Here is a 26,061-nt window from a genome sequence, read left to right on the forward strand (position 1 = left end):
TATTCCATCCCACTGTAATCATCAAAAGGGCACAATTCCTTCTATTGACACCAAAGATGGGGTATAATTCCTTTCATTGACACCAACGATGGGGCACAATTCCTTCCATTGGCATCAACAATAGTGTACTAGTCTTTCCAATGATACCAAAGATACGGCATTGTTTACTTCCACTGGACACCAGGACATTTTCTACTTTCAATGGCCCTAGCCTGCCCCCCCTAAAGTCTGAAGGACAGTAAAGTTGCCCTTTGTTTAGAAAGGTTGGAGACCCCTGCTCTAGACCATAGCCTATGTTGACTATGCAGAAATCTCAATCTGCTAACAGTCCAAAGGGAAGGTGACTTGGTATTAACCGCTTGCAATACCCTGTATAAGAGAGCTCAGAACAGAAGAGGAAGAAGGAGCCAATCGGGTGGGCTGCATTGTTTATGTTCTAGCAAGCAAAATGCTGATAGAAGAAGAGAGCAGAATGACAGAAATAAACTCATCAGTCTACTGCTTTCACATGCACTGTCCAGTCAGAACCTGGGGGAGGTACAAGACCTGGTTGCATTACTCAACCGCTCTAGAGAAAAGTCAGCTATCCACCCTGTCTCTGCTATCTGCCAGAGCTGCGTACATTTTAGGAATAAATAAAAATAAACACAAAAAATAGTTGGTAGGTGAGCTCCTCTAATTTATATATTCCATCTGTGTCTTTAAAAGTTTGTCTGGCGCTTAGCTTCAAGCCTAGAATCTTGTGAACATTTATCCCCACAACAGATTATTGTTATTCTGCCGGGAAAATAATTTGTAAATGAAGACCAATCTAGGAGGTACATATACCAACATTCATCTGCAGGTTATAAATAAGCATGTAAAATATTTGAAGTGACACATCTCTGGCTAGATCAATGAAAGGCATCTACTTTACTTAATGGAAGAGTAAGGCTGGGTTCACATATCTCCAGCCATGGTTCCCAGCATGGAGTCTGGTGCATCCCGGTTCATTGGTTTAGGTGCAATTCAGGTCCGCATTTTTGCCTGAATTTGCACCTGAACTGGACCCAAAGACGCATAGGACTCTTCTGAAATCTGGACCATGGCCGCCCCGGACATGTGTGAACCGGCTCCATTGAGAGCAGGTCACACTCACCTGTCATGTGACTTGTATGCGGGGAAACGCACATCCATTTTGCATATATGTGAACCCGGCCTAAAGGAGCTGCCAGTCTTGTCCCTGTGTTAAGTACACCCCTACTGCCACCGTCCACCCCCTGTTATACAGAATTAGCTTTGTGGTCCAGGGCAAGTTTTTTTTTTCTTCTCTTGATAAAATGTTTTATTTCTCCTATAACAAGAGGTTCCCAGTCACGGCTGTTACATTGTATTGGAAAAATTAAATTTTTACCGGTCAGTTCTAAAAGACAAACAAATACCACTGCACGGGCTGTGTTTATAAGGTACGTGTGATTTTATGCAGTTTACATGAGTGAGCTTTCTAAACCAGTTTTACTATTCCAAGCGATGTGCAGCTTTAACTGCTGCTGGAGGTTTGTGAAGTGGAAAGGCTCCAGTCTTTTTTTTTTTTTTTACGTAATCCATAAAATGTGGTATAAAAAGGTTTAGTGGGCTCTCGAGGTCCGGAGCTGGCTCCCCATTCGGTTTTCCGGAATAGCAATGAGGAATCACGCCAGCTTTGCTCTCCATATTTTATTCATAGATGTGCAGCCATGAAAGAATGATACAGTCTATGATATACCGAGCCGAGATGCTGGAAACAAGCATTGTTCAACCACGGAGCCATTTATCAAATACCGCCGTCACCAGAGCTCCTTACACTAAAATTTATGTCCATAAAAATTGGCAAATCAATAATTCTATTTCCCTTGCTATTATTTACAATTGCTGATAGACAAGGAATTCCCCAGGAAATATGAATAACGGAATTCTGACAGACAGTACCAAAGCACAAAAAAAGCACAAGGGTTTTTTTTTATTTCCTAATATTGTCTGTTCCAGATTTGCATAATTAACCCTTTCATGACTAAGCCCATTTCTGACATTTGGTGTTTACAAGTTAAAATCCGTATTTTTTTGCTAGAAAGTTATTATATATATATATATATATATTAGCAGAGAATCTAGAGAATAAAATGGTGATTGTTGCAATATTTTATGTCACACGGTATTTGTGCAGTGGTGTTTTAAACGCAACTTTTTGGGAAAAGGGACACTTTCATTGATTTAAAAAAAAAAAAACAGTAAACTAAACAGTAGAGTAAAGTTAGCCCATTTTTTTGGTATAATGTGAAAGATGATGTTACGGCGAGTAAATAGATACCAAACATGTCACGCTTTATAACTGCACACACTCGTGGAATGGCGACAAACCGGTACCTAAAAATCTCCATAGGCGACATTTTAATTTTTTTTTTACGGTTACCAGGTTAGAACTACAGAGCAGGTCTAGTGATAGAATTATTGCTCTCACTCTGACGATCACGGTGATACCTCACATGTGTTATTTGAACACCGTTTTGTGTCCGTATGCGTTTTCTTTGCTGCGCGAGCTCGCGGGGAAGGGGGCGCTTAAAAAAAAAATCGTATTTGTTTTATTTATTTTTATATTATTAAATTGTGTTTAATAAAAAAAAAAATTTTGATCACTTTTATTGCTGTCACAAGGAATGTAAACATCCCTTGTGACAGTAATAGGTGGTGACAGGTACTCTTTATGGAGGGATCGGGGGACCGATCCTTCCTTTGCACTTCAAAGTATTCAGATCGCTGTTTTTGTCCATTGGCAGCCGAGTAAACAGGAAGTGACGCTGTGACGCCACTCCCATGTTTACAATCAGGGGGCTGGAACTAAGCCGTTTTCAGCTTCGTTCTAGTCTGTCCCTAGCCGCCAAAAGCAGCGGAATGTCGATCAGGTCTCCCATGCCACGGGAAGCCTGGGAAGATCGGCAAGAGGCGGCGGGAAGGGGAGACGGCTGGAGGGGGGACTTCCCCTCCCGTTTCTCCGGGATAACAACCAAGCAGCTTTTAGCCGCATCGGTTGTTATCCCTGGATAGCCAATCACTCCTCTCTAAACAATGGTACTGGGATGATGCCTGCAGCTGCGGGCATCATCCCAGTATAACCCCTGAAATCCGAGGCCGCACATCTGCGTACGCTCGGCGGGAATGGGATAAAGGAGCCCAGTCGCCAGACTGTTCATTTGAACAAAAATGTGTCCCATAAAAATATCTGTGCACTTAATGTATTTTTTGAATATTTTTTACCTGCAAAGGATTCTTTTGTGTAGCCTTCAAAAAGGCCCGGAGACTGCTACTAGGTGCCACCATCTTAGATGTAATAGAAGCAGCCCCAACAGACTCCGCACTATCACTCAAGTGATGCTCTGTACCAGTGATGGCAAACCTTGACACCCCAGATGTTTTGCAACTACATTTCCCATGATGCTCAACTACACTGCAGAGTCCATGAGCATCATGGGAAATGTACAGTAGTTCCAAAACATCTGGGGTGCCAAGGTTCGCCATCACTGCTCTGTACTATAATCCTTCGCTCCTCTCTGACTGCTACATAAAAGCTTATGTAGGGAGGTGAGGGCAAGATGGAGGAGCTGGGCCGGCCTACACAGTAATTAGACATTCCCAGAGAAGAGGGCTATGATGTTCAAGGATTAAGGAATACGCTAACCCAGCAATTCATATTCCTGATATATGCCTGCTGCTCCATGTACTTGTACAAAAAAGTATCCTGTTCTCTTTGGATTGCCTTGTTTGTGTGAAATCCCTGGTGTTCCTGCCAGTCCTGCCACTTTACTATCAAAAACTGACCACATTAGAGATGAGAACACAGCGTGGTCAGTTCTCTAGCTGTGCTCAGAACTGAGTCTACTCCCCTCCACTGGTCAGAATTGTCCTGACAAACACCCCTGCACAGCCATTTACTGTGAAGATAAGTGTACTGCTGTGCCCCTCCCAGCTCTAATGCAGCTGAGAACAGAGGGTATGTGATCACTTTTAAAAAAAGTAAAAGGGTATGTATAATGTTTTTAAATCTATACACACATGTTTTGCCTTTCATTTCTATTTTAAACTTAAAGCGGACCTCCGGGCATTTGTTTTAACTTTTTTTTTTCTGGAATAGTTTTTTCTGCAATAGTCAAATTTTATATCAAATACCAAGGCAGATTGCAAGTGAATGAAAAAGCTGAAAAAGCATATAGTTACATATAGTTACATATAGTTACATATAGTTACATAGTAGGTGAGGTTGAAAAAAGACACAAGCCAACCTATGTGTGTGATTATATGTCAGTATTTCATTGTATATCCCTGTATGTTGTGGTCATTCAAATGCTTATCTAATAGTTGTCTAATACTTGTCCAATGCTTGTCTAATAGACCACCGCCTGTGGAAGGAAATTCCACATCCTTGCCGCCCTGACAGTAAAGAACCCTCTGCGCAGTGTAAGGTTTCTTTGAATTTTAATGAGTGGCCACGAGTCTTGTTAAACTCCCTTCCGCAAAAAAGTTTTATCCCTATTGTGGGGTCACCAGTATGGTATTTGTACATTGAAATCATATCCCCTCTCAAGCGTCTCTTCTCCAGAGAGAATAAGTTCAGTGCTCGCAACCTTTCCCCATAACCAATATCCTCCAGACCCTTTATTAGCTTTGTTGCCCTTCTTTGTACTCGCTCCATTTCCAGTACATCCTTCCTGAAGACTGGTGCCAAGAACTGGACAGCAAACTCCAGGTGCGGCCGGACCAGAGTCTTGTAGAGCGGGAGAATTATGGTTTTATCTCTGGAGTTGATCCCTTTTTAATGCATGCCAATAGTCTATTAGCTTTGTTAGCAGCAGCTTGGCATTGCATGCCATTGCTGAGCATATCCTCTACTAGGACCCCCAGGTCCTTCTCCATCCTAGAGAACCCCCAGAGGTTCTCCCCCCAGTCTATAGATTGCATTCATATTTTTGCCACCCAAATGCACTATTTTAAACCTCATTTGCTAGTTATATGCAAGAGAAAGTAAGAGATTCATTTTAATCCCACCATTTCCAGCATAATCACCTCTCATTCACTCCCTTACCTCCCTGTTCAGTTAAAAGTAGCAGGAGAAAGTGTTCCTCGAAAACAATGAGTCACTGAAGTTGTGACTTATATAGCGCTATGGACTCTGCTATGTGATAGTGCTGGATTTTGATGATTGGCTGGCGCATAGAGCGATTCACATGCTCCGACAACAGAGCAATAAAGGCAAACATGTGACAAAATCTGTGCTGTGCTAAATCAATATTAGGCAGCTGAGTATAGCGATCCTTAGAAACACAAATAAATGGTGTCGCACCAGAATAAATGTGATAATATCTAAATCATAAAACTAATAGTGACTAATAATAAGTGCAGACAAACCTAATTAACATATTCAAAAAAGTCCAAAGAATGTTGATAAATTATATAGTCCAAATGCCTATGGCAGTAAAGAAATATGAATTAGATGCAACCTTTCCAGTGAACATGAAGATATATGTCAGATTGTGTCCAAATAGATGAACCACCACCATCGAGTGAATTACAAACTCACCGGAAACAAATGGCGGCCGTCACAGTAACACATGTGCTCCTCACGGCATGTATGGAAATCTCTCTGGATGTGTCACAGAACTCAACTCACGCTGGCAACTCTATGCAGAGTCGAACTGAGAATGAAAAAAGCTCATCAGGAGCCCAGATGGATTTTTCATCGCTTAGTATGTTTAATATTCCAATGTTAAAAACAGCGCAAAACAAGAGAAAAAAATCACTAAAAAAAAGCACCAACTATCCTGCCCCAACATGTGGTATCGACCAGCCTACAAGCCAATCGAATTGGCCCAGTCTAATGCCCTGTACAAACAGTCAGACTTTCCGACGGAAAATGTGCGATCGGACTGTGTTGTCGGAAATAACGATCGTGTGGGGGCTCCATCAGACTTTTTCTGTTGGAATTTTTTGACACACAAAGTTTGAGAGCAGGATCTAAAAATGTCCGACAACAAAATCCGATCGTTTAAATTATGATCGTGTGTAGACAATTCCAACGCACATAGTGCCACGCATGCTCAGAATAAATTACGAGATGAAAGCTATTGGCTACGGGCCTCTTTATAGTCCCGTTGTACGTGTTTTATGCCACCTCATTCTAAATGACCGGATTTTCCGACAACTTTGTGTGACCGTGTGTATGCAAGACAAGTTTGGGCCAAAATCCGGCAGAAAAAATCGGACGGATTTTGTTGTCGGAATGTCCGACCGTATAACTGTTTACATTAACCACTTGCTTACTGGGCACTTAAACCCCCCTCAGTCCCAGACCAATTTTAAGCTTTCAGCGCTGATGCACTTTGAATGACAATTGCGCGGGCATACCACACTGTACCCAAATTAAATTTTTATCATTTTTTTCCCACAAATAGAGCTTTCTTTTGGTGGTATTTAGTTACAGCTCGGAGTTTTATTTTTTGCTAAACAAACAAAAAAAGATGCAAAAATAAAAATCATGTTTAATAGTTTGTTATAAAATTTTGCAAACGGGTCATTTTTCTCCTTCATTGAAGTGCGCTGATTAGGCGGCACTGATAGGCTGCACTGGTGGGCACTGATGGGCTGCATTAGTGGGCACTGATGGGCTGCATTGGTGGGCACTGATAGGCTGCACTGGTGGGCACTGATAGGCATAGTTAAGGCGGCACTAATAGGCACAGATAAGGCGGCACTGATGGGCACAGATAAGGCGGCACTGATGGGCACGGATGGGCACGGATGGGTGGCACGGATGGGTGGCACGGATGGGTGGCACGGATGGGTGGCACGGATGGGTGGCACGGATGGGCACTGATAGGTACCACTGATAGATGGGACTGATGGGCACTGATAGGTGGCACTGATAGGTGGCTCTGATAGGTGGCACTGCTGGGCACTGAAGGGCAGCACTGCTGGGCACTGGGGTGCAGCACCTTTGAGGCAGATTGTGGGCACTGCTGGGTGGCACTGCTGGGTGGCACTGTGGGTGGCACTGTGGGTGGCACTATGGGCACTGCTGGGTGGCACTATGGGGACTGCTGGGTGGCACTGACGGGGGTCACTTTTTTTTAATACATTTGGCACTGCATGGGGCAGGTGGGCACTGGCAGGGGGCAGGTGGGCACTAGCAGGGCTGGCCGTGATCGGCTTTTTTATTTCTCCTCGCGCTGACAGCGCGAGGAGGAATAATAGCCGATTACCGGCTCCGATATATCACATGATCAGCTGTCATTGGCTGACAGCTGATCACGTGATAAGGGGTCGGGATCGACCCCTTGCACGGATCGGTGATCAGGCGAGTCTCATGGACTCGCCGTTCACAAAGCGCGCCGCGTGCGCCCCCTGCACGGGACTACATCAATAGACGTAGTCCCGGAAAAGGAGATCCGCGCTGTAGCCATCATTTGGCTCTAGCGTGGATCTCAAGTGGTTAAAAACAGATGGCTTTGTTTGAACACATTTGCAAATATATGCAAAAGCCACAATGCCCATGGCTGTATACATGGGCGTCCGCATGGGAGGACAAGGAGGGGGGGCAAGCTCTCCTCCCCGGAGCAAGGTGTCCACACACTGACACTCAGGGCTGATTCTGGGTGGGTGCATCACACCAGGTGCCGTAAGCTGCTGCAAATGGGGAGGAGGGCCACTGAAGGTAATCACTTACTGTTACTTTCAGCAGCAGCGGCGCAACCCCTACTCCCTAGACTATTATTACACAGTCCGCAGGACTCTCTGCTGCCCACTGCACTGGTTGCTAGACTCGCCTGTGTCTAGCAACCAGTGACGTCCCGTCATGAGTCCAAGGCGAGGCCCCAGAATTCAGACCAGAGGAGGTTCCTCCTTCGCGTCTGGTCAATTTTGGCTCCACCCACCTCCTCCACCTTCTCCAGGCAGCATGGATGAGAGCCTGAGGGAAGGAAGTGAGCAGGCCTGAAGAGATTAGTGTGAGTTGTCCACCTGCACCAGAACCTGCCTGAGGGGAGGCAGCCTGCGTCCATGATCTGGAGCTCATCTAACAGCACTACTTGTATAATTGCGGTCAAGGTGTTCAGTTATTTCATGATAGATAGATGCAGGAGATATCATTGCTAACCTTCTAAAATTGCTGCTTACCTGGCTGACCTGTGGGTCTGAATGCTTTCTAAGCCAGTGCTTGTATGCACATCAGAAACGTTTAAGGAAAGTTAAACATTCTTATCTGCATACCTCCTCCGGGTTAATGAATATAAATATTGGAACAACAGAGCCATAGCGCTGGTATTTTCAGAAAGAAAAGTCAGTAGTGAAAACCTCTGTAAACATAAAAACAGATTAGAAATTGCTAATCAGACAATGGCAGCTTGATCCTTCTATTAAGCTTTTGCATCAGATTTCTCAAACCTTTGCATGCCTCCACTTTATGTAATAATGACTAAGCCCCTCCCCTTCATGACATTGTTGAAAGGGGGGGAGCATGGGTGACCTTAAAATGATGCCCCCCCCCCTTAAAAAAGTTCTGTGCACGCACATATCTGTATATACTGTAGCCCTAACTCTAAATTTCCAGAGCCTCCATGGTATGAGCACATATAATAATAGATTGATTAAAGCGGAGTTCCATCCAGAAATGGAACTTCCACTGATCCGGTTCCTCTCCCCCCTCCGGTGTCACATTTGGCACCTTTCAGGGGGAGGTGGCAATGATACCTGTCTAATACAGGTATTTTCTCCCGCTTCCTGCAAAAGAGTTCCGCAGAATCTGTGGCAAATTACGCCATGTGCGGACCCCTCCTCCGCCCCCCCCCCCTGTCTTCTGGGAGACACACAGGTCCCAGAAGACAGCAGGGACCATTCAAAATGTGACTCGTGCATGCGCAGTCACGAACCAGGCTGTGAAGCCGCAAGGCTTTACTTTATGATTCCCTTACTGAAGATGCCGGTGCCTACACCCAGAGCCGAGGGACGGGTCGGCTTCGGGTGAGGATATCACGGACTTCCTGGACAGGTAAGTGCCCTTATTTTAAAAGTCAGCAGCTGCAATATTTATAGCTGCTCACTCTCATTTTTTTTTTTTTTTTGGGCAGAACTCTGCTTTAAGGGCAGGTAACGGAGCAATAAAGGAGAAAGGGTAAATTGAGACTTGCTAGGGAGGGGGCTTAAAGCAAAATTGCTTTGCTATGCATGGTATTAGCCCCGGGTTCAGGCAGGAGATAGGTCAGCCTCTCTGGAATGCATACAATCTCACATTACTGCTCGGACAGGGAGAGAAAAAAAATTAACTAACAGTACACACATTTATCCCTGAAAGGTAGGGCTGCCCTATTATACCAACCTACAGATAGAGATTTTGGTTTTACAAATGTCCATTTTGGATTATTCTTATTAGAGATATACCATACAGGAAAAGCTGGTAAGGATGCGAACAATATGGTTCTGGGTAACTCTGCTTTATACATTTTACAGACTATACAAATCAAGTCTTCATTTATTTGTTCACGACATCTAATTAAGAAGTCCATTAGAACATTAGTGTCACATAGATGCTTGATTTAATGCCAGTGAGATTAATTACTTGCTTCTGCTTGAATGATAAATGACAACGCTAGAAAAATGGAGAAGTGCAGGTTTAATGAAGTAACCGTTTACTGATGCAAGAATCTTTATAACTAGAAGAGGCCTATTGGCTATAGGATGTAGATGCAGGTTTAGGTGAGAAAATCTCTGTTTATTTTAATAATATTTTATACTGTCATCCAAGAAATTCTTAACATATTAAAGGGGCTTGTGGTTTGCATATATATTAGGGCTGTTACTGATTAAAATTTTCATGTTTGATTAATGATTTTTTTTTTTTATCGACTAATTTCGATTAATTATAACGCACATACAGATCCAACTACTTTTAGCCGATCTCCTTGCATTGCAGCTCTGCATTAGTCAGTGGTAAATGTGGTATACACTATATACAATCACCCGACACTAGTTAGTTTCCACAATCCATGACTTAACTTCACAGTTCACACAAATGCGTTTTAAATTCAAACTGTAACACTGATGTAGGTAATTTTTTTTCCACAGTAGCGTGACAATCCCTCCACCTCCGGTCTAACTAATCACTCTCACCTTATGGCATGGACCCCTGTGCAAACAGGTGGTCATGCAAGCGGGTATCAAAAGGGTTAACATGGACCATTAACTTCTCTCACGTCTCCTTAGATCTCAGCAAGGACGCCAGGTCATGGGTAGAAAGAAAAGATCTAAGTGCTCACCTCTTAAGTATAAGATTAAATTTTTGTGTTCAAACACAAACTACTCACATAAAGATGATAAAAACACAGCATGTAAAGCCGACAATCGTGTTAGTTCCATAGAACGGCAGCGAGTGACGTCATGCGCAGCTCCTCCCCGTACGCGTTACGTTCAATCAGAACTTCAACGTCACTGGTCTCCTCCCCTTCCCTTAGTTAGTAGATGGAGGCACGTGGGGAAGGGGGGAGGAGTCCGGTGACATCGATGTCTGTGACGGAACTCCCTGAAGACCCAGAAGCGGGGGGAGAGGTGAGTACCGATCAAAATAATTTTGATCGATAAAAAAATGAAACGATTAATCAAGGAATTAATCTTTAATTAGCACAGCCCTAATATATATATATATATATATATATATATAGTAAAATGATTGCAAGCATAATTTGTTCCAGAAACATGCTTGTAATCCTTTCAAAATCCAAAGCACCTGAATATCAAAGCAAATTTCCCCATAGGAAATAATGGAAACTCCGATGATTCGTTCCACAACCATGTATTCAGCAGTCTTTCAGTTTATAGTTCATATAAAAAGATTATAGCAATGTGATTGCGTGACCATAAAATGTCCATCCACAAATGGAAGCCTCCACAAGGGGATTAGAAGCAAAATCCAGCAGGAGCTTCAGAGTATAAAAGAGAAGAGAGGCGCCTCTAAGTATAGCAATATGGTTACATTTAATGAAGGTACAACATTTAGCAACTTACACAGGCATGACGTCGTAGATGTGCCTCTTTTAATCAACTATGTGAGTTGCTAAATGTTGTACCTTCATTAAATGTAACCATATTGCTATACTTAGAGGCGCCTCTCTTCTCTTTTATACTTGGTAACTCCCACTGGATTTTGCCTCTAATCCCCTTGTGGAGGCTTCCATTTCCATTTTATACTCAGTTGTGACATGACACTACTCTTATATCAAGACATCGCTTGTATATAAAGTCAAAAACCAAATTACTCTCAAACCAAAGTTTTACTGTATTTATCCGAAATACAGAGGCGGCTCTAGGCTTTGTGAGGCCTTAGGCAAAACTAAGACATGAGGCCCCACTCATGCCCATAATAGGAAAAATAATGAAAGTGATTGATAAAAATTAATTAGTAGGGTGCAGTATAAAGGAAGGGTAGGTGGACAGTACACAGGTCAGGAGGGTAGGTGGACACAGCACGGGGGGTAGGAGGATACAGTAAAGGGGGAGCAGGAGGGCACAGTACAGGGGGTAGGTAAGTGGACACAGTACAGGAGCAGTAATGAATGTAACAGATATGGTCTCCTCAATCAGAGCTGCTCAGGGAAGCTGCTCTCACAGATCCCACCTATTCTGGCAGGCTGTCACTTAGCTAAATCAATAGTAAGATGCTCTGCCTCTGGGTTCTTTCTTAGCCCCTGAAAGAATGAGAGAGTCAGGATGAAGCTGGGAACCATAGAGTAGGGGAGTAGGAGGAGGGTTGAAAAAAGGGAGTAGTGGGTAGGAGATGGGGATTGGGTAGAGGAGAACTGGAGTGGTCAGGGGAGAAAGAAAGAAAATGAAAGAAAGAAAGAAAGAAAAAATAAAGAAAGAAAGAAAGGAAAAAAAGATGAAGGGAGAAAGAGAGAAAGAAAAAAAAGAGCGAAAGAAAGAAATATGGATAAAGAAAGAGAGAGAGAGAAATATGGATGAAGAAAGAAAGAGAGAAATATAGATAGCTAAAGGGAGAAAGCTAGATAAAAAAAAAAGAAAATTAGATAAAGGGAGAGAGAAAGACATATAGAGGGAGAGAGAAAGAAAGAAGAAAGAAAGAAGGAAAGAAAGAAAGAGAGAGAGAGAAATGTAGATAAAGAAAGATAGATAGAAAAAAGATAGATAGATAGGAGGGAGAAAGAAAGATAGATAGAAAAAAAGAAAGATGGAGAGAGAGAGAGAGAGAGAGAGAGAGAGAGAGAGAGAGAGAGAGAGAGAAAAGAAAGATAGAGGGAGAGAGAAAGATAGATAGATAGATTAAAAGAAATAGATAGATGGATAGAAAGATAGAGAGAGATATAGATAGAGAGATAGAGCTAGATAGATAGATAAAGGGAGAAAGATAGATAGATAGATAGATAGATAGATAGATAGATAGATAGATAGATAGATAGATAGATAGATAGATAGAGAAAGAAAGAAAGAACGATAGATAGAAAAAAAGAAAGATAGATAGATTAAAAAAAAGAAAGATAGATAGAAAAAAAGATAGATAGATAAAGGGAGAGAGAAAGAAAGATAGATAGAGGTAGAGAGAAAGAAAGAAAAAAACAAGGGAAGAAAGATAGAGGTAGAGAGAAAGAAAGAAAAAAACAAGGAAAGATAGATAGAGGTAGAGAGAAAGAAAGAAAAAAACAAGGAAAGAAAGATAGAGGTAGAGAGAAAGAAAGAAAAAAACAAGGAAAGATAGATAGAGGTAGAGAGAAAGAAAGAAAAAAACAAGGAAAGAAAGATAGAGGTAAAGAGAGAGAAAGACAAAAACAAGGAAAGAAAGATAGAGGGAGGGAAAAAGAAAGATAGAAAAAAGAAAGAGGAGAGAGAGAGAGAGAGAGAGAGAGATGGATAGATATATAGATAGAAAAAGAGAGAGATAGATAGATAGAGAAAAAAGATAGATAGATAGATAGATAGATAGATAGATAGATAGATAGATAGATAGATAGATAGATAGATAGATAGATAGATAGATAGATAGATAGATAGATAAAAAAAAAGAAAGAAAAATAGATAGATGGAGAAAAAAAAAAGAAAGATAGATAGATAGACAGATAGAGAAAAAAAAGAAAGAAAGATAGCTAGATAGAAAGAAAAAAGATAGATAGATAGATATTTGGAAAAAAAGATAGATAGATAGATAGAGGGAGAAAGATAGATAGAAAAAAGAAAGAGAGATATAGAGACAGAGAGAGAGATCGATAGATAGATAGAGAGAGAGATAGATAGAAAGAGGGAGAGAGAAGGGCACCCCTACATCAGTGTACTCACGCAGAGGCAGGAGTCACTGGCTGGATGGATGGATCAGACTCCATTTGCTGGGCTTTAGCTTGAATCTGCCCGCCCACATCCCCTTCTCTTAATCAGCAGAACAGTGTCTGTTAGGGAGAGTGGGCGGGGCAGACAGAGGAAGAGAGGACGGGAGGAGGGGGAGGAGTAGAAGCAGCTCTATCCTGTGACTGGCTGAGCGTGCAGCAGGGGGAGGGGAGAAGTGTCAGAGCTGGCTGTGATACGCCCAGTTCTCAGTGAGCTCCGATCACCCGCTGATCTGTCCCGTCCGCGGACGGTTTTCTCTGTGTCACTGGGGGAATCAGCGCTGTGCTGGTGGCGGGGATCTCTGGCACTAGAAGAGGCGACTCTGCAATAAGGAAAACTAGGCGGCCGCGAGGCCCCCCTGATCACGGGGCCTAAGGCGACCGCCTAATTTGCCTAATTAGAGAGCCGCCTCTGCCGAAATATATAGGGGTTCAGTTAATTTAAAATATGTTATTAGCGCTGGTTCCTATTTTTTTGTTCAATATGTTTATAGTTTTCACTATAAGGAAGGCAGCTTTATTGTTTAGATCACAAATTGAGAAGGCACCTTTGTATGTTTATTACAAACATTGGTAATGTGACAGGGGTGTGCACAGCTTTACCCCCAACAGGACCCGCTTGTAATTGGGCCTATTTCCCTCCGTTTAACACATGCATAGTCAGGCACATGGTGTTTTCACCATTCTTCCACTGGCTCAAGAATTAGTCTAGGGTTTTTTTTTTTTTTTGAGTATTTATTCGGGTACAATGAACTTGGATAGGGATGGGAGCATGGGATACTGTGAAATATGTAGATATTGAGGACTGCTAGGCTTTTTGATTGTTCTGTACAAATTGCTGGCTATATTGCTGGACCCTGGAACTCTGCACCCTGCCTGCCAAGCTTTAGAATATTTATAGGCTCCCCAACCACCTACTGTATAACCCTCTCCAAGGATTGGCCAGAGACCCATAAATATTCAGGCTGCTTGTTCTGCTCTCCCTCCCATTATACTTCCAGAACTATCTAGACGACAAGGGGAAGTAGCAGAACAGCAGCCTGTGAAACACTGAACCGCTCAAAGCAATCCACTCCTGCTCCAGAGAAGCTAACTAAATTTGTCTAGCAGCCTACTCTAAACTAGGAGGGTGGCACATGTTTGAATCACAAAAAGTGGCTGAACAGAAGCACTATTTTTAGCGCTAAAACGCCTGTAAAACACCTCAGTGTCAAAGTGTCCTAAGTGCTTATATGCTAATGTTAAGTTCTTTATATAGCAGGATCACTTTCTAGAAGTTACTTTGCAAAAAGATTTTGTTGGACTAGCTGAGCCTAGTAAAGGCCTTAGCCCTTGTACACACGGCCAGCGATTCCGTCAGAATGTTTCCTATCGGACCGTTTTGTCGGATATTCCGACTGTGTGTGGTCTGCATCGGACTGTTTCCGTCGGAATATCCGATGGACCAATTTTTCCAACTTGCCGGTAAAATTTTCCGACAAAATGCTCCTATCGGACATACTCCGATCATGTGTAGCCTACTCCGATGGACAAAGTGCCACGCATGCTCAGATCAAATTCCTAGACCAAAGCTATTGGCTACTAGCCTGAACGTAGTCCCGTCATAACGAAATAACGTCATCACATTATGTACAATCGGATTTTCCGACAACTTAGTCCGACCGTGTGTATGCAACATCACTTCCGGACCTCTTCCGGAATTAATCCATTGGAATTACTCCGACGGATTTGGTTGTCGGAATCTCCGACCGTGTGTACAAGGGCTTAAAGTCTTCACAGGACTACTGAGGCTTATCCACTGGTTCTTTTAGCCCCCTAGCACAGGGATGTCCTCCAGAAGGCTGGACCTTGAAACTCTGCACCCTTGCTGCCAAGCCTTAAAATATTTACAGGCTCCCCAACTACCTACTGTATAACCCTCTTCAGGGATTGGCCAGAGACCCATAAATATTCAGGCTGCTTGTTCTGCTCTACCTCCCATTATACTTCCAGAACTATCTAGAAGACGAGGGGAAGTAGCAGAAAAGCAGCCTGCGAAACACTGAACAGCTCAAAGCAATCCACTTCTGCTCCAGAGAAGCTAACTAAATTAGTCTAGTAGCCTACTCTAAACTAGCAGGGTGGTACATGTGTGAATCACAAAAGTGGCTGAACAGAAACATTATTTTTAGTGCTAAAACGCCTGTAAAACACCTCAGTGTTAAAGTGGCCTAAGTGCTTATATGCTAATGTTAAGTTCTTTATATAGCAGGATCACTTTCTAGAAGTTACTTTGCAAAAATAATTTGTTGGACCAATGTTCCTGGGATGTGTTGTTGCGCAGTCTGCGGATAAACAATTACAGACAAATTGTTTCCTATTTAGCTATAAATAGCCATAGCTATTTATGTGTGGTCTGGACACATTCTTAAAGATCCAATCTCTGATCAGATCTCTGTATATTAATTTCTCTGCTTCCTAATTATTTACTTTGTAATTGTTCTCTTCTAAACCAACTTTCGAAATCGTTCACCGTGAGAAGAGGTTGTTGATTTTCCTTATCATTGAGTAAGCTTCACATTGGGAGGAAAGAAGGGTACCCCCGTCATGGGCTCTCTACTCACCTGTTTCTCTTAATCTTTGCGCTATGTTCGTCAGTCAGATCTTCTGGGATAAGTCCATCTTTTTTAGTAGCTGGTAGAAGACAACAAAACAAAAAAAATAGTTCCTTAATCCAGAATGAACATAACGTTTAAATGCCCAAATGAACACCCTTAATGACAATTTTATGTTCCTATTTGGAAGCCAAGTATCTCAATCCCGATAGAGAGCACTAATTCCCATCTCAGGGCCACATACAAAATACCTAATGAACTCATAAGTTTTAAAAATACAAAGCCTTGGTTTTATCTGAGATACTGAAGAATATCCCTGTGCCAAATTGATTTAGACTGCTGGCAGGGAAATTTCTTTTCGATCGGATCTCCAGCTACACTGCAAATGCTATTACATATTTCTAAATGTTTTTTTTTTCCCCACATCAGACTAGCTACTTAAGGGGATAGGAGCAATGTAGTTAAAGTCACAATGAAATGGCATCAAAGCTGTTAATGATCGGAGCACATATTGTTTTTTGGGTGGCACAGTGGTGTAGTGGTTAGCACTGTCACCTAGCAGTAAGAAGCGTCGCTGGTTCGAATTCCAACCACGACACTACCTGCCTGGAGTTTGCATGTACTCCCTGTGCCTGCGTGGGTTTCCTCTGGGTACTCTGGTGCCTGCGTGGGTTTCCTCCAGTTTTCTCCCACAATCCAAAGACATGCAGGTAGGTTAATTGGCTTCTGTCCAAAATTGGCCCTACTATATGAATGGGGACCTTGGATTGTGGGCTGTGAGTGTGCAATGTACAGGGATGGGGACAATTGTAGACACTCACTCAGGATGGACTGGTGTCTTTATTCAACCTTACTAACTATGAAACTATGTTGTGTTCATTGGGTACAACAATTAGTGCATTACCAAAATATCTCTGCCCTCGCCTTTCTAAATTTGTATACAACAAAAGTGCTAAAATTAAGGTAAAAAAATCCTGTATTGACAAAATATGAAAGACATAATACTGAAGCCAACCTCTCCTGAAAATGCTACCTGGAGGCTATGTTGATCCTTACACTTTAAGGCCCCATTCACACCTGAGCGTTTTGCAGCTTGAGACCCGAAGCTACAAAACGCTGGAGGGGAAGAAAATCTATTATTCTCAATGGAGATGGTTCACATCTCCACTCCAAGTCGACTGAAGCCAAATGCCTGAAGCTCAAACAAGTTCTGGACCCTTTTTTGTCGCTCGAATTGGGCAGATTTTGTCATTTCATTTCTTTTTACATTAGTGACCTTTTGTCCTGCACAAAATCGTGGCAAAACACGGTAAAAAAACCGCCGCAAAATTGTGGTAAAATCACGCAGTTTTCTGCCTGAAAACACTATGCTCGGGTGTGAATGGGGCCTAAATGCTTTGACTTCACTCCAAGCTTCCTGACCTGCGTACTTGTTCAAAATATGTGACTCAAAAAATTGCTGAAGACATTGGATCAGCCGGACAACTATCTCAGGAGGCCAGCAGTTTTTGCACAAGTATTATGGCCATATTCCTTTGTATATACTTTACATACATTAACAGGTCCACAGGAGAGCATGTACATTTGATAGACAGCCAGTTGAAAGTGGACCTGTGATAAAACATTTAAACTAGCTGTATAGTTCTTGTGGCTCCCACATCAGAGAAGGACATGCAAAACATTTATTCTAAACTGTGCAATTTATTTGAGATTTTCTGAGTAGATGAGTACATTTTGTGGTCTGGGACCAACCTCAGGTAATTTATATAACACATCACTTTAGTGTACTTTATGAAAAGGTTGTTGTAGGACTCACCAGCCATCAGGAGGACCCTGTGTATAGCTTTTGAGCTGTCATGTTTTAGGTAAAATACAACCTTATGTTTCATGATTTTTACCATCTGTGGTCTGATGCCACATACACACGATCGGAATTCCGGCCAGAAAAAGACCGATGAGAGCTTTTCATCGGAAAATGCGACCGTGTGTATGCTCCATCGCAATTTAGCTGTCCGAATTTCCGCCAGCCAAAAATTGATAGCATGTTCTCAATTTTCCAGACGGAAAAACTTTCTATTGGTAATTCCGATCGTGTGTATGCAATTCTGACACACGCCAAAAATCACGCATGCTCAGATTCAACTACAAGACAGAAGCTATTGGGTACTGGCTATTGAACTTCCTTTTTCTAGGTTCGTCGTACGCATTGTACGTCACCGCGTTATAAATGATCGGAATTTGATGTGACCGTGTGTAAGCAAGACAGCTTGAGCCGAATTCCATCAGAATTCCGTCAGGAAAACCATCAGAGCTTTTTCCGACGAGAATTCCGATCGTGTGTACGCGGCATCAGAGTTTTATAGGATTAAGATGTTTAATTATAGTAAATAACATAAGAAGCTGTGTCTGAGCATTGTGCAACTATAATCAGATATTCTGGTTTGTATGCAATATGCCTTTTACTATTCACAGAGAACATAACCTACATGCCACTCAGTCAGGCTTCTACCAGTATAGTAGACCATATCTAAGATGTTGCTGTTGCTTGGGTCCTGCTCCAGTAAAGTAGACCACATCCTAGACCTTATGGTACCAATAGCTATTAGATTACCAATAGCTAATAGTTATCCCAAATAAGGAGCAGCATTCCTATTTAAAACAAGTTGGTAATAAAGGCAACAATTCCAAGTGTGGTCTACTGCACAGATGGAGAAGCCACTTCGATATTCAATAACAGAAACACCATCCCTAGCCAACACACTTTAATAGTAAAGGCAACAGTCTCAAATGTGGTCTACTATGCAGATGGAGGACCCATGATGTGATTTGCAAGTCTAAATCTCCCATCTCTGGCTGAGACTAATATAGGTCACCACAATACTCCAAGATGGCCAATGCAAGAACTCCCACAACACATGGAAGAATACCAAGCTCATTAACTGAATTACACATACACTATAATGCCAAAAGTATTGGGCACCTGCCTTTATACGGACATGAACTTTATTGGCATACCAGTCTTAATCCGTAGGCACTGATGTTGGACAAGAAGGCCTGGCTTGCAGTCTCTTCTCTGATTCATCCCAAAGGTGTTCTATCAGGTTGAGGTCAGTACTCTGTGCAGGCCAGTCAAGTTTCTCCACCCCAAACTTTCTAATCCATGTCTTTATGGACCTTGCTTTTTGCACAGTCTTGCTGGAACAGGAGACGCAAGAAAGAGGGAAGGATGTGCCAGCTAAGTGTAGTATCCCAAGGTTTAATACATAAGGCAAGATTAAGAACACTTATGCCGCGTACACACGACCGGTTTTCCCATCGGAATAAACTCTGAAGGTTTTTCCAATGAAGTTCCGACGGAAGTTCCGCTGAAACTGTCTTGCGTACACACAAACACACCAAAGTCTGATCGTCAAGAACGCGGTGATGTACAACACGAACAACGGGTTTAGAAAAAGGAAGTTCAATAGCCAGTAGCCAATAGTCTCCGTCTACTACTTGATTCAGAGCATGCGTTGTTTTTGGTCCGTCGGAACAGCATACAGACGAGCGGTTTTCCTGATAGGAACTGGTTCCGTCGGAAATATTTAAAACATGTTCTATTTCTAGGTCCGTCAGAATTGTTTTTTTTTTTAAAGTCAGATGAAGCATACACACGATCGTAATATACAATGAAAAGATTCCGTCTGACTTTTTCTGTCGGACATTTCGCTTGTGTGTACTCGGCATCACAAGATAAATAGTGTAAATGGGCATCATCTGTAAATGGATCTATGGGCTGTTATCCGGGCAGCCATCATGATGTTGCCATCGGTGTGTGAAATGGTTCCAAACACTCAGTGTGAAGGGAGGGAGAGGGAGGTAGTTCCTGGAGCCTCGAGGGGTCAGGAAGTGACTGACAAGTGTAGGGCTAGTGATCTTTTTCTGTCGGTGACATCATGCCGGTGACATGTGGACCGTCGTGGGACGGTCCACACAGCCAGAGTGCGACTTTCTGACCCCTCGAGGCTACAGAAACTGCCTCCCTCTCCCTCCCTTCACAATGAGCAGTTGGGACCATCTCACACACTGATGGCAACATCATGATGGCTGCCCGTATAACAGCCCAGAGATCCATTTACAGATGAGCCCATTTACATTGTTTATCTTGTAAGTGTTCTTAATCCCTCCTTATATATTAAACCTTGGGATACTACACTTAGCTGACAAGTCCTTCCCTCTTTCTTGCTTATCTTGATTTACACAGAGCCGTCAGACCTCTGAGGACAGCAGCTGCAGGTGGTCCCCTATATACCATCTCAGCATATATTCATTATCACAGCCCAGTGATCCTTATGGACTGCCTTTCCACTCCACATCATTGTGTTTTTAGAGAAGTTTCTTTTAGTTGGCTGGACTGTTTTGAAAACAACTCTGTGTGCCAGTTCCTTTCTCCTTGATGTTGGAACAGGAAGGGGTCATCCCCAAACTGTTCCCACTATGTTGGGAGCATGAAATTGTCCAAAATGTCTTGATATTCTGATGCCTTAAGAGTTGCATTCACTGGAACGAAAGGGGCCAAGCCCAACCCATGAGATACAACCCCACACCATAATCCCCCCTCCACCAAATGATTGCACAAAGCAAGGTCCGTAAAGACATGGTTGAGCGAGTTTGGGGTGGAGGAACTTGTCTGGCCTGTACAGAGTCCTGACTTTAACCCAATAGAACACCTTTGGGATGAATTAGTGCGGAGACTGTGAGCCAGGCCTTCTCATCCAACATCAGTACCTGACCTCACGAATGCGCTTCTGGAAGAATGGTCAAACATTCCAATAAACACACTCCTAAATCGTGTGGACGGCCTTCTGAGAGGAGTTGAAGCTGTTATAGCTGCAAAGGGTGGGCCAACTCAATATTGAACCCTACAGACTAAGACTGGGATGCCATTAAATTTCATGTGCATGTAAAGGCAGGTGTCCCAATACTTTTGGTAATATAGTGTATATGTAATTCAACTATGGTGAGCAATACCAAATGATCCCCTTTCATGTAAAGTGTCAAAGCCGTTAGATGCTCCTTTCATTTTTCACTTCTAGCTACTTGCTTCACTGCCTAGGCAGTCCGTGACCTGGAAATAAAATTGCATCCAGTGAAGTGAATCCCCTGAGCCTGCACCAATCAAACCAAACCAGCAATAGCTGCCCAGTACCTTTATCCCCACAAGCTCACTTTAAATTCTGCAGCATCTATTGTATTCAATAAGGCTTGCAGTAAGAGAAGAGGATCATTAGAGAGCAAATGGCCTCTCCACGTACACGGAAACTACACAAAAACACAAGACACACATTTTTTAAATATTAACACTAGAAGTAGATTATTAGACTGATCTGCTTCATACAGTATGTATATCTACAAGCATTAAAAAGGCTATTGGTTCTCTTAAAAATACCAGATGTATGGTGAGCCCTCGTGTGGAAAGATACACCTGATCAATTCATAGCTCAACTGGATAGTAAGTGACTTCTTCAAATTTATTAACGTTCTAACCTATTACAGTGGAACCTTGGATTACGAGCATAATCCGTTCCAGAAGAATGCTTGTAATCCAAAGCACTCGCATATCAAAGAGAGTTTCCCCATAGAAGTCAATGGAAACAAAAATAATTTTTTTGACTTCTATTGCATGCAATACCACATGTGGCCAGAGGTGGGGGGGGGGGCGCCAGAGAGCCTCGGAAATACTCGGGGACAGCTCAGCTGAACTCGGAAACCCTATTATTTGCAAAAACTCAAACCTTTGAACGGTCTTTCAACTTGGGATCAGAGTGTTGGAAAGGAAGTTCAGATACTCTCAATGTCAAATTCCATAAACGTTAAAGAACTGCATCCAGAGAATAGCCATTTGCAGCTGGATGAACACTCAGGTTGGACAGTCCCTCTCTCACAAGGCCTAGCAGCCAACATGGTGCTTACTCAGGAACAAAGTCTTTGTCACAGACGTTGTTGCAGAACATGTAGGGAAACTAAGCTGTAGAACACTTGTGGGATACCTGGATCTTTCAGCCCACTTGGCAATATCCGCAAGACCGGATTCTCTCGGTTACTTCAGCCCTTCCAGGCTCTTGTTAAGAAAACCAACCCGTACGTGGTGTTCTTCTAAAGAGTCCTCCCCTGGAATGCTTAAAGTACACTGAGTCTCTCCCGAACCGGAGACGGCACCCAACCACCTCAGAATCCTCCTTTAGTTTCCTTGCCTTGGACTAGCCAGCCCCGAGGCATTAAAGTCGGGTGGATCCGCACCCCAGGCCATAGCCTTCCTGGGGGCCGGTCAGGAGGACCATGTAATCATCACATCATACTGGACCGGAACCCCGAACCGCGTGACGTCTGTATCTTAAATACCCTTTCCCAGAGGGCACAACAAGAGGGCCACTCCCACTGACCTGGCTCCGAAAGAGAGTAACTTAAAGAGGAAGTAAAGGCAAAAAAACACCCAAAAAACACACACCCTGTAAGGCAAAGGCATAATGGGCTAGTATGCATAGCATACTAGCTCATTATGAATAACTTACCTGAGAACGAAGCCCCCGAAGCAGTCCTCCATCTTCCTCTTCGCCGCTGCCATGTATCCCTAAGCGACTTCCGGGTCTCGCTGCTCCGGCGCTGTGATTCGCCAGAGCCGCAATGACGTCACTCCCATGCATGCACATGGGAGCCAGCACTCGCGGCATATCGCCGCGATCTGCGGCCTGCCCAGTGCGCCTGCGCGCCACTGTCTACGGCGTATGCGCCGTAGTCAGCGGTGGCTGTCTTCAGGTAAATATCTCCTAAACCGTATAGGGTTAGGAGATATTTCTTGGACCTACAGGTAAGCCTTAATCTAGGCTTATCTGTAGGTCAAAGTGGTTTGTAAGGGTTTACAACCACTTTAAGCGCCTGACCAGACCATAGTTCCACGCATGCCACCAGAGACAGTGCCCCCTGTGGCCAGGCTGAAAATCTCACAGTCCAGTCAGACTGACACAGAAGTCCAATTTAGGCAAATAGACCAAAAACCAAACTATAGTTTGGGTAAAGTTTAACTTTGAAAACCGCATAGCGCGTGCTCTTCAGGAGCCTGCCACTACACCGACGCCCCCGCACCTCTGGCCAAATGCGGTACTGCACACCCCATTGGCTTGAATTCTGCTCGTTTTGCGAGACAATACTCCTAAACAGAGTCAGGATTTTTTTTTTAAAGTTGCTCGTCTTTCAAAACGCTTGTTAACCGCGTTACTCATAAACCAAGGTTCCACTGTATAGATATCATTACAACATGTGATGCGTTCAGAATAAAATAGTAAATGGTAACCACAGTTTCATTACTTGGAGGAGATTCCAATTTGCGCTTATGGGGCGGGTCCTCAATAATTCGGTTGATATCCACCCGATTCTTCAAATCGATTGGCTTGTCCCACACTGACAACTGGATTGTTGGATTGAAAAAAAAGACTTTGTCATCTCTGGTCCATACGACACACCTGGCAAGCGCAATGAAAAGAAGAAGAAAAAAAACACATTTGAAATGACCAGACCAGATGATATCCGCTGTAATTTTCAATAAGTACATCATATTCCATATGGTGCAAATCACAAAAAGTTATAAAACCTCGTAAATTCAAATACAATACAGGAAGGATATTCTGTGACCAAATGACAGTTGGTTTTAAATGGATGGACTTGAAAACAAATATAAGTTAACTCTCATAAGTTAACAATTTTTTTTTTTTTACTTTTGGTTCAGTTATCTTTAGACCCCACAGCAAAATCTGTACCGAGAGTAAAATATATTTTTGTAATGTAAAGTCTAATATAAAAATTAGGCAAGTACCTGGGTGAAAACCCCCTGAACCCAACAAAGGCGGACAATAGTGGTCATAAAGTGGAGACATATTTAAAAAGATTTCTAACAAAGTTTATTATACAGTTTAACCACTTAAGGACCAGGCCTATTTTTGAGACTTGGTGTTAAGTTTTGAAGTTAAAATAATTTTTTTTTTTGCTCGAAAATTACTTAGAACTCCCAAACATTATATATATTTTTTTCTCACACCCTAGAGAATAAAATGGCGGTCGTTGCAATACTTTATGTCACACCGTATTTGCCTAACAGTTTTACAAGCTCACTGTTTTTGGGAAAAAAATAAATTTTTTTAATTAAAAAATAAGACAGCTGTAAAGTTAGCCCAATTTTTTTATATTGTGAAAGATAATGTTATGCCAAGTAAATTGATACTCAACATGCCACGCTGAAAAAATTGCGACTGCTCGTGGAATGGCGACAAACTTTTACCCTTGAAAATCTCCATAGGCGACGTTTAAAAATTTAACATTTTAAAAAAAGCTTACCAGTTTTGAGCTACAGAGGAGGTCTAGGGCAAGAATTATTGCTCTCGCTCGAACGATCGTGTGGTACCTCACATGTGTGGTTTGAACACCGTTTTCATATGCTACTCACGTATGCATTCACTTCTGTGCAAACTCGGTGGGACGGGGAGCTTTACATTTATTTTTATTTTATTTACTTTTTATTTTTAATTTTGACACCATCCTTTAAAAAATAACAAGGGTCACTTTTATTCCTATTACAAGGAATGTAAACATCCCTTGTAATAGAAAAAAAGCATTACATATTAAATATGAGATCTTAAATATGAGATCTGTGGTCAGAAAGACCTCAGATCATATATTTACACCAAAATACAATAAAAAAAAAAAAAAATTGAAAACAAAAACAAAAAAATAACAACTTTCTTCTTATAGAGCATTGGGCGAAAGTGATATTTGATGTCGCTTCCGCCAGTCAATCCTATGCAGCCGAGTGGGGACCATCTTCCCCTAACTCGGCAGCCAGCCAAACAGGGGGAAGGACGCGATTGTCTCCGCCGCTACCAGCGGGTCCGGTAAGTGGCAGGGACCCCCGGAGCATGGCAGGAGGGGGGTTGGCACTCTCTCGACCCTGATAAAAGTGATCTTGCAGCGAATCCACCAAAGAGACCACTTTTATCCGAAAGCGGATCACCCACTGAAGAAGATGATTCTAGGGTTATGGCAGCTAGCTGCTGTCATAACAACGAGGGGGTCCGTAAGTGGTTAAAATCACCAAAGAACTCTTCTCTTCTCCCAGCAAATGAGGGGGGACTGAAACATACACATTATAAGACATAGTATGTGGTTAGTACACACTTCAGCCCCGGAAGTATTTATCCCCTGCCTGACCAGAGCACTTTTTGCGATTCGGCACTGCATCGTTTAACTGACAATTTGTCGTGCGAGGTTGCACCCAAACAAAATTTATGTTCTTTTTTTCCCATAAATAGAGCTTTCTTTTGGTGGTTTTTGATCACCCCTGCGGTTTTTATTTTTTGTGCTATAAACCAAAAAAAAGCAACAACTTTGAAAAAAACGCTATATTTTTAACTTTTTGCTATAATAAATATCCCCCCCCCCAAAAAAAAATTTTATAAAAAAAACAAATTTCTTCCTCAGTTTAGGCCGATAAGTGTTCTTCTGCATATTTGTGGTAAAAAATAAAATCGCAATAAGCGTATATTGATCGATTTGCTCAAAAGTTATAGCGTCAACAAAATAGGGGATAGTTTTATGGCATTTTTATTATTATTTTTGTTATTAGCAATGGCAGTGATCTGTGATTTTTATCATGCTGTTAACATTATGGCAAGCACATCGTACAATTGACACTATTTTGGGACCATTGTCATTTATACAGCGATCAGTGCTAGAAAAATGCACTGATTACTGTGTAAATGACACTGGCAGGGAAGGGGTTAAACACTAGGGGGCGATCAAGGGATTAAGTGTGTCCTAGGGAGTGATTCTAACTGTGGGGGGGGTGGGCTAACTACAACATGACAGAGATCACAGGGAGCAGTAGATCTCTGTCATGTTGCTAGGCAGAACAGGGAAATGCCTTGCTTACATAGGCATCAACCCGTTCTGCCTCTCCTTGACACGATCGCGGGCCACCAGCAGACATCAGGTCTTGCGGGACCCGCTGCCACGATCACAGAATATGCACGCGCGCCCACAATGCAGCGATTTAAAGG

General features: G+C 42.6%; 1 protein-coding gene across 1 annotated transcript in view; it reads right to left on the minus strand.

Moving 5' to 3' along the window:
• Positions 1 to 26,061, minus strand: part of TCERG1L (transcription elongation regulator 1 like) — a 390,196-nt gene that overhangs the window by 19,809 nt on the left and 344,326 nt on the right. The window contains exons 8-9 of the mRNA XM_077455545.1: positions 23,321 to 23,475; positions 15,986 to 16,055 (exon numbers count right to left, since the gene is read on the minus strand). Of these exons, the coding sequence (XP_077311671.1) occupies positions 15,986 to 16,055; positions 23,321 to 23,475 (225 nt within the window). The remainder of the gene's footprint in view (positions 1 to 15,985; positions 16,056 to 23,320; positions 23,476 to 26,061) is intronic.

The sequence above is a fragment of the Lithobates pipiens genome, unplaced genomic scaffold (genome assembly GCF_037356315.1).
Source record: "Lithobates pipiens isolate NorthernLeopardFrog02 unplaced genomic scaffold, aLitPip1_a1.2 Scaffold_25, whole genome shotgun sequence".
NCBI classification, from domain to species: Eukaryota; Metazoa; Chordata; class Amphibia; order Anura; family Ranidae; genus Lithobates; species Lithobates pipiens.